Below are 10,955 nucleotides of genomic sequence, written 5' to 3'. Positions count from 1 at the left end.
ATTATTAAGGTCCCTCGTAACGCGCTTTATGAAACTTATAATCATTAAGGGCTTTATTTCATTTCTATTTTGTTACACTTATTTTCTACGCTGATGAACTTGTTCCAGTGCATGGCCAGAAACACCTTTGAAAGGCTCGTTCACGCTGCAGCGGAACTAGCGAAATCGCCAGCAAGCCATCAAAACCGAAACTGCGTGTGCAGCGCCTGGTTACCGCGTCGCAGAAACTTTGCGAAGTTTCGCTCTCGTCCCGCCGTTGTCGACTCATACGGACTACTAAAAGCAACGTCTGTACTGCATTTTGTCTCCGAAGTGTTGTTAGTGAAGCGAAAGTGCGAATACACCCGTTGCAAAGTTGTGTCCTCATCTGGGCCATGTGACACCAAGGGTGGCCGTGTTTGGACTCTCGTTTTGCGTTGCTGAAGAACCGGGATTCAACATGTGGTCGTTGAGGAAGCACGCTCGCTCGCGAGTGATCCTCGCGTTGCAGAACTTGTGCCAGTGGACGCGGTCCATGTCGGAGATAAGGGTGCGTTTCGCGCCCAGCCCTACCGGCGAAATGCACCTAGGGAGCCTTCGGACTGCTCTCTACAACTACCTCTTCGCCAGAAAGTACGGCGGCGAGTTTATCCTCAGGATCGAGGACACCGATCAGGTGATTGTCGCTGCCTGGTGCTACACCCTGTCGGTGTTATAAACGCAAGAAACGCACTATACGCTTTCGAAGGTGGTAGTAGTAGTTAGAGGAGCGGAAAGACGCTTAATTATTTCTGCAACCTATAAAGGAAGCATGGCGCAGCGTCATTGAGGGAGGGGGAAAGGGGAGGCCACCGCCACCTTCTCGAGAAATGATCACTACTATAATGACATTTGGTTCTTGTCTCTACAGATAATATTGTCAGAATGTATATTCAGCCAGTCACACTATTGCAGTCAATTTAGTTAAAACGAATGCAAGTACAAGAAATGATTCCCTACGTCAAACATCCAAAACTTTGTTAAGGAAGTAGAACATTATCTTTGCTTGCAACCTCCAGCAACAAATTAGCCCGTCTCACCACATTGATTGATTGCCAGCACTACATGTGCAAAATAGAGCCCATATAAAACAATCTGGATATTGGAAATATTGAGTTCAGAGTACCCACAAACGGTCTTCAGTGACTCTAGAAGGGTATCTACTTGGGCTTGTTGGTTTGCCATTACTCGTACACTGTTGCGCGTGAAAGACATAGACAAGAGCACAGAGAGACACATGGAGTGCACACTATCAACATTTTTATTAGCAGTGCCTTTCCTCACCTCCCACATGTGCTTCCAGAGCATGTTTTTTCCCTTTTAATTTTTGCGATCATGCAACTGAGCATTTTGGCAGCATGTTTGAAGGCAGCCGTGGTAACCAGCCGATGTGCAATATGATATTAGCTAACAGAGGGCTGATTCCATCAGGTTATAAGTTTGCTTTACATATGCAGCTTCAAAAGTTAGCCATATTGTTTTCATGCATAATTATCCACTGAAAAGTCATATGAAGAGCAGAGAAAACTTCTCAAGTCTGGTCTATTGGGACACTGCGCAGTGCAGATCGACAGGGAACGGTACACACAGAATTTATTACAGTATGAAATGCATTGGCTCTTCTGCTCTCTATGGATGACGTTTTCAGTCATTGTTTTTCTTTTCCTGGTTAGTAGTGGCATGTAGAATACTGTGAATATAGCACCATATGTGGGCAGCACATTGTGTTAACGCCATGTGCCACATTTTTAAACCCAGTAATATCATGCACTGTCATTTTAGCCATGTTTGACAAGCCCGACAAATTGCTTTTCTCCAATGTTTCGAAATACCGTATGTTTTCTTTCCCACTGCCTGAACACTGCCATAAGCTTGTGCATCTTCCTTTAACTTAGTCTTTTTGTGGAACTGTAAAGCAATATGGATGGGATAATATTTTAAATTAATTGCTGTCTGTAATTGTAAGGACATACCAGATATAGCACTAATGCCATAGGCTGCAGGGACGTAGCCAAGGGGAGGGGGGGGGGGTTCAACCTTATCAATTTTGCATGCATATATATGTATGTATACACACACACAAATGCAAATGCATGCACGAACATGCATAAAGTATGGTTGAACCCCCCCCCCCCAAAAAAAAAAAAATATATATATATATTCTGGCTATGCTCCTGATAAGCTGTACTTATTTGTTAGAATTATTCACTGTGGTATTTTTCTGCCAGTAAACTACAGTTCATGATAAAAAGAGATAGGTTGAGTTTTTTCGCTTCTTTCATTGTTCTTCCTGCTGCGTAGGCTTTCAAGAAGCTACCGTCTTTATACTGCACGCCTTGATTTGCAGCTGCTAAGGATTTGTGCTCATCCATAAACACCTGAGCCATTTAAGCAGCCTTGTTGTATTGCAGTCACGGGTGGTTCCTGGAGCAGCAGAGAGGATTGTGGACACACTGCGCTGGGCTGGCCTCTGTCCAGATGAAGGACCTGGACTGGGTGGCAGTGTAGGCCCCTATGTGCAGGTGAGCTCTTGCATACAACACCACGGACATGTTGCGTGTCATTTGCACGACTCTGCCACAGCGAGACAAATTAGCATAGGTGTTCTTTTAGCCGTCCAAATGAGTTGTGTGCACTAGAGAGACCATGTAAGTACTTCATCAGTTTCCTTTTGTAAAATGAAGTCATACTGGTAAACATAAGTAAGATCACATTTCTCAGCTGGGAATTTGCATGCTTGTAAATTCTGAAGACAACGTAATACAATGTCTACTTCTCAGTAGTGCAAATTACAGCATTGTATGGTTTTTCACTAATCGCAGTAGTTTAAGGTTAATATTTGTTGTATTTTTCCAGTCTCAACGGTTAAAATTCTACCAAGAGCATGCACACAGGCTCCTTGAGGTGAGTACGCTTCCTTTTGCACGTTTTGTGTGATTAATGAAGAAACATATACGAATCATAAATGCCACTATATCATGAATGTTAATGAACACTGGAAACAACAAGACATTCTTGATAAAGAGTTTTGCTCATGCCTCCACATAGTTGGCTTTGAGCTGCCTATGTATGTGTGCTTTGGAAATTCAGAATGGCACACTTGGAGGTTTTTCTGTGGTACTGTTTCTGTGGTACTGTTTTTCTGTGGCTATTAATTCCATCTGTCTTTGTGTATGAATATGCATTCATAAATAAATTATAAATTTTGTTTACATTTACATCCAACTATTGACAAACTATATTTTCACATGTTTTTGTAACAAGGACTCTTTTTGTCAGTATGTGAACTGCCCGGCCCAGAAAACAAGATGCAGAGGTAGCCAAAGGAAACCTGTTGGTGCAGCTCTCATCAGCATTGTTGTCACATTGCGTCATTAATTGAGCGCTTTGAAACCAGAGAGCAGTGGAAAAACTTATTCAGTGAATTCTGATGGCTAAAGCGAAACACCGTGCGCTCGCTGAGCACCAGCGAAATATTTTCACTAAAGCACGCGCGGCGGTAAAAAGTAGCTTTACGCAGTGAGCACATTCCAGTCCTATTCACAACATAGTGAGGACATTCTCCCAGTGTTCTAATTGTTCAAACCTTTGTAACCTCAGTAATGCACGAAGGAATCTGCGTACCAGTGTGGCATGCCTGTAGGAAAGGCATTTTTCACACTGAATTAGGCCACTGATACAGTCTCCTGCATCATTTTATTTCAAAACAATGATTTAGCCAGTAGCTTGTCTTGTTGTCTTTGGCATAACTTTCTTTAACAGTGCCTTGTATCTGAATGGCAGCATTTTTCACTATGCCTTCTTCATGAAAATATGCATAGCTAATGCTGTTTCCACATGCTTTAGTATATGTTGGTGCCTTCCATTACACAGCACTGGCTGAGTTAAGCAGCAGCATGTTTTCACAGCATCAAACTCTTCAATGCAGCATACTGATGAACATGTTCCTGTAACGCTGTCCATGCGCACTCGTAGTGGTTGGCCAACTCCGCATAGTGCCTCCTTGTGCATGTATTAGATGCGTCATGTACATGGACATGAGGTCGTATGATTGTGAACTGTTATGAAACCTCATTGAGGGCCTTTGTGATGTCACAGGGTTGCGCATACCTCAAATTTGGTGTGAGGTTTCTTTTAGAAATTGTTTTCCTTATAACCAGTGGCCCCAACCAAGTGATTGGTTCCTCTGAGGAAAACTATCTTCCAGGCATCAAAGGGGCAGCTTCACCCAGCATTTAGTATCCATACTGAAGGTTCAAATTGGTGGCATGTTTATCCCACACTTCTGTGCTGTTATGTTAGGAATGGTGTGGTCACTGCGATGAATGTGTGTCGTAGACTGGCCATGCCTACCGGTGTTACTGCTCAGAGGCACGCCTGGAAATCCTCCGGAAGAATGCCTTACGAAACCAGGAGATGCCTCGCTATGACAACCGGTGTCGTTCGCTGGAAAAGAGCCCACCAGGAAATCAGCCCTACGTGATTCGTCTCAAGGTGGGAGTTGGTCGGGTCTTTAGTTGTAATATTTCTCTATCTGTATATTTGCCACACCCATACGTAACTGAGTGCCTTGTTCACGGGAAAAAAAAGAAAGTTACGGAAGAACATTGTGCGTCGTAGATCCCATCCAGTGATTGTCTACACGGCATACACAATGTGTTATCTTACTGCTTGGAAGAGGCATTATTTACTGCACATTGTGTATGTTCTGAATTAACTTTGTGTCCTGAAGAAGCAGCCTTTATTAAAGATGAGCTTATTGTGGTTTTTTAAAACACAGCATTTTATAAAGGTTATTGCACACTAGAACATTTTCAAAACTTAATTGTTGCTGCTTTTGCTCGCTGTCTAACTAAAAATAATTCTTGCTGTTATGGTCATTGGTATTTGAAAAAACTTTAGCATTGTACCTCATGACTGCACTAATTTTAATTATGAACTTAATAATAATTATTAATTAGGAAAATGTTCAGCATCATCATGTCAGTTATGTCATTACATTTGTTGGGAGGGCATTTCCCATACACAATTTCTGAAAGCAGCAATAATTTAAGTCCATTATAAAACAAAAAGTGCTTTGTTGAGTATTTTGTTGTCTAGTCAATTAAACTTAAATACTGATTGCTAGTTTCCGATTCCACTTCTTGTATGGCTGATGCACAATATGTTCTGATTGGCATGCAGCTGACAGAGGGCAATGTAACATTTGAAGACGGCGTTCATGGGCCAGTAACCCTTGACTTGTCTCTAACGGAAGGAGATCCTGTGAGTAATGACTTCATGCCTGCACATATGCTTATTTTCTCTGTACAGTACTTGATTGTTCAAAAAATAATTCAAAAGTTTGTACTGTTCATTATCTTGGACAAACTTCTTTTTGAGGCACCTTTGTACATTATAACTTCGCACTGTATTCAGGTAGACGTTAACTTTACCTCTTGTACAAAGCTACTCACAGATTTCTAAAGAAACGATTTTGTTAACAGTGTGCTCACAGCTGTGCATAACTTGAAATACAAGCATTAAGACTGACCTGTTTACTTGCCAAGAGAAATGGGTTTCTAGCATCTGACACCAGCTCTGCGCTGACTACTGATAATTTTACCACCATTCTTCTTAGGAATGAGGTACTATGGGTAAACCACATTTTCTACAACAGCAGTAAGGAAACCTAAAAGGGAGGTAGTTTTGTTCTGCTCATATCTCGGTTATCTATGCCACGGCATGCACTTGGGTCAGTTTGCATGGGGCTGTAGGAGTATTGCAAAAGAAGGTTGTGAGTGTTATTAGAAATTTGGGAGAGTTACTGCTGCTACAATAAAGGAATTGAGTCTGGAGAAATTGCTGATTTGTTGGCTTTCTTGTTGCCACTGTGTGACTGTCCCTACGTTTTGGCATTATTTACATGCAGGTGGTCACTTCGTTTGAACCTTATAGGATGGTCTTCATTGACATTGCAGCTGAATGTGGATCTTGTTTCAGGTGATCCTGAAAAGTGATGGTTTCCCAACATACCATCTGGCTTGTGTGGTGGATGACCGGCTGATGAAGGTGACCGATGTGCTGCGAGGTGTTGAATGGCAGGTTTCAACGCCAAAGCACCTGATGCTGTACAGTGCTCTTGGCTGGGAGCCACCTCGTTTCTGGCACCTGCCTCTGCTACTTAACAAGTGCGTTCACTAGGCTTCATCAAAAGTTGGTAGCTGGTAGGAGACGTGGCTATAACGAGCAGCAAACGATTCCCGCATGATTCTATAGATATAAGACAGAGGCATGGTCTTCTCGTGTGCCTCAGACCCAGGTGGATGCCTTGGATGTAATGGTTTTAGCTAAAACTGATATACTGAATAAAATATTTTGCTGCTTGTATTGAGCAGTGCATTATAAATGTAGCGAAGACATGGCTTGTATGCGCAAACTAGAGTGTAGTAGCTTAAAGGGGCCCTGCAACACTTTTCCAAGTAATTGTCGAATGGCTAATTAAAAGAGCTTATTGCCTCACGAATTGACTGTAGCAAAAAATTTTTAGAATCCATCAAGTACGAGTGGAGTTACAGAGATTTGTCGCACACTTCAAGTGCTTTCTGTCTCCTTTCGTACTAGCGAGTGCGCTGAAAGCTATGCAGGGAAGGGGGATGACACGGGGGCAAGGAGATGCGTCCCATCATTACCGCGCGTCATGAACTTGAGCACTTTCTTTTCTTTTTTTCTTTGAACGCGTGGCTTACCTTCAGTGTGACCACGAGCGAGCGCGCGGGCATGTGGCAGCATCTCGCGGCGGCCACGGTAACAATGAAGCTCACGATGCTCAAATCAGCCAATGTCCGAGGACTTTATGCTTATAACGTGGTTATTTTGGGTATATGGCATCATTTGTCGCGAGGAAATTTGTTGATGACTGAGAAGTAGTTGCAAATTCCAGGTCACGTGCTGCACTAGAATGTTTGGCTTGCGTGTTCTCGGGAGCTTCGACTACCGAACGGCGGTGTTTTCTGACCATGCTGAAAAAGTGTTGCAGGGCTACACCCCTTTAACATCTTTTATGGCCTGCTGTGCTTTTTTCAGTGTCACATGTCACAGCTCCAGGAATGTGTAGTCATGAATGACCTTCACTGACCTATGCTGCTGAACATAAAAGAAACCAAGCATACATCATTCGGCATTATATACCTTTGGCTTTTTGCAACATGGTGCCCTCATTTAGACTTTCAGTGCACTATTGACAAGGAAGAGACCACAAACACTGAGCTAATGGTCACTTAGGCATTCTTGTTGCCTAAGGTTCCTTCATGTCACTTTTGGTTGAAATATTTTGCTAAATGCGATCACTTTGGGGAAGGCCATGTTTAACGAGACATTGGACATGGGGTGTTCTGGCAGGAATTTCAAAATACCATGTTTTAAATGTTTTTAGGAATGCTCGCTCATGCAGGTACCTATCACATGTAATTTGAGTGGGTCGTTGAATTCGGCTTATGAAGAAATATAGCATGGCTGACTATACAATAAGTAGGTAATTATTTATGTTGCTATTACATTTAATTAGTGTAAAATACATTGCAATTTATTTTGACCCTACCACTTGCTTTAAATTTGTTCTCCAGAGGCTTGGCATCAAATTATGTTAATTTCGTGCATTTATAGACAGTTGATCATTATTCGTGTCACAAAGGGTTAGTCTGTTCACTTAATGATGCGTAAGGGTTTTGCTGCATTGCTGACTGCTCCCATAAGCTATCTGTGCACTTGAAACACTGTTCTCACACAGAGCCTGTTTGCATCTTGTATGAGTATAAGCATCTGAGCGGAGCAGACTGTAAAAGCTCCTGTAAAAGTTTGTTATTGTACTTTTAGCACACAAATACATTGACATAAAGCCTTTGCCCAAGGAATGAAATCTTGTGTGTCCATAAGCACTAGCCAGGATGACTAGTCAGCTTACTGTCGTATTCACACTACTCATAGGCTCCAGACAGGTAGACTGACGTTTTGACTCACTTTCTGGAATATTGTAGTGGGGGGGCCAGGGGTCGACACTCGACACATATGGCACAACATTCGAGTTGTTTAACAACACTAGTGCTTCTAGAGGGTTTGTTTCTTTTGACGGTTACTGTACACTTATCACATATAGGAAAAAGAACACTTGTGTTTGAATTTCACACCCAGTGATAGTGCCACTGCCATATCATTGTCTTAGTGACAGCCAGTTAGGTAAGAAGCATAACTCATTCAGGACCAGCTCAAGTGTAAGCAGTGGGTTTGCAACATGGGAAAAGTTGCTGCATGAAATTTTCTACGAAGTGCCAAGATGCATGTTTGCTAGTGCACTCTTCAACTGTTTCGTTGGAAGATTTTCTCTAAATTTAAGGCTTTCAAAGCTGAATATACTAAGAATAATGTGTCTTGCTGCATGAAATGTCCAACAACGTTATTTTAGGCACATCTTCTAGCACAGTGGCATGGCTTTTAACATATCTTTGCTGAGGTTAGCTGTGATACCAAGTATAGTTCGTACACTGAATCTGCTGTCATGAAACAGTTCCTTTCTTTTGATATCTCAGCATGGCAAACAAGCATTTACTGGCTTAAACACAAACTTAGTGTTCCCCTTTGTTTAGATGCACTCTGCGCCTCTTTCTTTTGCTGTTATTGACAAAGAAATGTGTTCTTTGTTGTGAAAAAAATTATAAAACTTGAAAGGCAATGTGCAAAATTCGTCAATACACTTTGAGACACGTCTGGTTTGATGTAAGCAAGAAATCAAGATTGGGAATTTCACACACGCAGTGAAAAAAATGCGTGAGTGTGCAAATTGGCATTACTGTTCCGGTCACCCTCCTTTCTGACTACTCAGCATGTGGTGCTCAATTTCGGTTGCATTGAGAGATCCATCTTGGTGTGTGAGAAAGCCTGCTTACTGAATTTTGCATCCTCAAATGTGCTTTGAAACTACGGCACACCTATGCTACTGCTGAGCATACTTTTACTCACCTGTAAACATCCGTTTCATGCTGATGAAGCTACTATGTACGCACAGTTTTACAAACTCTGCGAAAGAAATGCATGCGCAGAGTATGTACAGTTGGACAGATTGTTGAGCTAGTTGGTCTTGCATTTTAACAAAGTGAAATGGCCCAAGCAGGACAAGGACAAGCGCCTGTCTTTGTCTGCCTAGTCTTTGTGCCCATCTTCATTTGCACTAATTTCACTTTGTTAAAATGCGTAGTGTGTGCTTTTGTTTTAAATTTGCATATCTGCCAACAAATTTTCTTACAGTTTGCTGGCAGTATTCTGCTAGTAGGTCATTCAGTTTTTCTATGTGAAAGGGACAGGGCAAAATTTGGGCCAGAGAACAGTGAAAGTGAGACGAGAAAGACAAAGTGAACTCAAGAAAACACATAATTTGACCTCAGTGTCCACGACTCGAAATGATAGTACGTGATGCTGCTCTCTGGTGTCATGCTGTGTTATAAAGTAGAAGCAGGCTTTCTTGTCGGTGAAATAATTCCAGCTGATGTTGCGCAGGGATGGCACCAAACTTTCCAAGCGTCGAGATGACATCCGTGTGGAGAAACTGAGAGTGAGTTGTTCTGCCTCGCACTTTTTCCATCAAACGTGAAGCGCTCTTTGCTTTCTGATGAATGCTTATTCATTTGTGGGAGCTTTCTCTTGTAACTTGGAAAATGCTACTGCCGTGCAAAAGAGGTTCTGTAACTTGCAAAATGTCAAAAACTGATGATTCTAACAACTGTGATAAATGGCTCGTGTATAATGTATTTTCCAAGTCACCTTCCTAGTACCTGCATGAATGAGCTAACAGGCTTATCATTTTTTTTTTACGCTATCATCACTGCTCACTATCTGGGGACGTAATTGGATTCTTCAGCTGCTCAGAAAGGTGTCGATGTGTGCTGAAGCCTTGAATTTTGGCTGCGCACTTTGCAAGTGCTAGGCAATTAACATTTCTTCCTGCTCAGTGGGCTTGCATAATTCTTGTACGGTGTGCCAGCTGCCACAAAAGTATGTTGACAAAACGGCTGAAGAATGGCTGAACTGAAGGTTCACAGTAGCACTTCCAATGATATTGCTGGACATTTACCTAGATGCTTCTGTGCTGCTAGAAATGGAGTGCAGGCTCTTGTTCAATTTGGGGGTTCAGCGAACATGCCTATGAGTGATTTGGCCTGAAGTGATCATGATCGTATGTGCTTTGTATATTTCACCTGTTCATGTAAAATGTTGGAACCTGTCTAGGCATTTTTTTGAGATTCCTGTTAATTTGATGATTGAAACTGCTGTGTGTATTTATGTATATGTTTGTGCTGATTCAAATATGGATTTTGTTTTTCTAGTATGATTTGTAGATTTCACAATATAAAACATTCCATGTGCTTTTGGGAACCAAGATTTTTCCTGAATTGAGAGAGTTACCAGTGAACCAGCACATCACAATATTCTGGAACGAGCACTGATTATAGTAAAACAAGTACAAATGTTCTAAGCCCACTTGAACAAAGTTATGGTATGTGGATATTCGTGAGTTAAATCTCAGCATGACATTGACTCACTCGCAAATGTTCATCATGCCATAACTTTTGTTCAAATAGGTTTAGAGCATCCATTCTTGTTTTCTTGAACCCACCTCTCATTCCAGGTCATTCTGATCTGTTTTTTTACTTCGTAGCTCTCTCAGTTTAGGAAAAGTCTTGTTCCCCAAAAGCACATGTAATGTCCGATATTTTAAAAACTACATACTGTACTACAACAATAATGCATATTGAAGTCAGAACTAAAATAGTATACATAAATTCAGCAGTTTCATCAAAATCAATGGGAATTACAAACGTTTTAAGAGCAGGGTTCCCTTATATGTGTTGCATTAGTATTAAGCCGAGCTGCTTTCACTCCAGGAGCAAGGCTTTTCGCCGAGGCGG

The 10,955-nt window shown here is 41.8% G+C and overlaps 1 protein-coding gene across 2 annotated transcripts in view; it reads left to right on the top strand.

Annotated features, from left to right (window-relative positions):
• The first annotated feature begins 218 nt into the window (after positions 1-218).
• LOC119387572 (probable glutamate--tRNA ligase, mitochondrial) overlaps positions 219-10,955 on the top strand; it is a 28,969-nt gene continuing 18,232 nt past the window's right edge. Inside the window, exons 1-7 of one of the 2 annotated variants that reach the window (XM_037655004.2) lie at positions 219-655; positions 2,430-2,540; positions 2,875-2,922; positions 4,357-4,512; positions 5,203-5,283; positions 6,001-6,188; positions 9,547-9,601. In XM_037655004.2, coding sequence (XP_037510932.1) covers positions 440-655; positions 2,430-2,540; positions 2,875-2,922; positions 4,357-4,512; positions 5,203-5,283; positions 6,001-6,188; positions 9,547-9,601 — 855 coding nt within the window. In that variant the 5' untranslated portion in view covers positions 219-439. The remainder of the gene's footprint in view (positions 656-2,429; positions 2,541-2,874; positions 2,923-4,356; positions 4,513-5,202; positions 5,284-6,000; positions 6,189-9,546; positions 9,602-10,955) is intronic. The other variant, XM_049413551.1, reaches the window with a different exon arrangement.

Source organism: Rhipicephalus sanguineus, chromosome 3, assembly GCF_013339695.2.
Source record: "Rhipicephalus sanguineus isolate Rsan-2018 chromosome 3, BIME_Rsan_1.4, whole genome shotgun sequence".
Classification (NCBI taxonomy): domain Eukaryota; kingdom Metazoa; phylum Arthropoda; class Arachnida; order Ixodida; family Ixodidae; genus Rhipicephalus; species Rhipicephalus sanguineus.
Note: the sequence above shows the minus strand (reverse complement) of the source record. Positions and strands in the feature narration are given on the sequence as shown.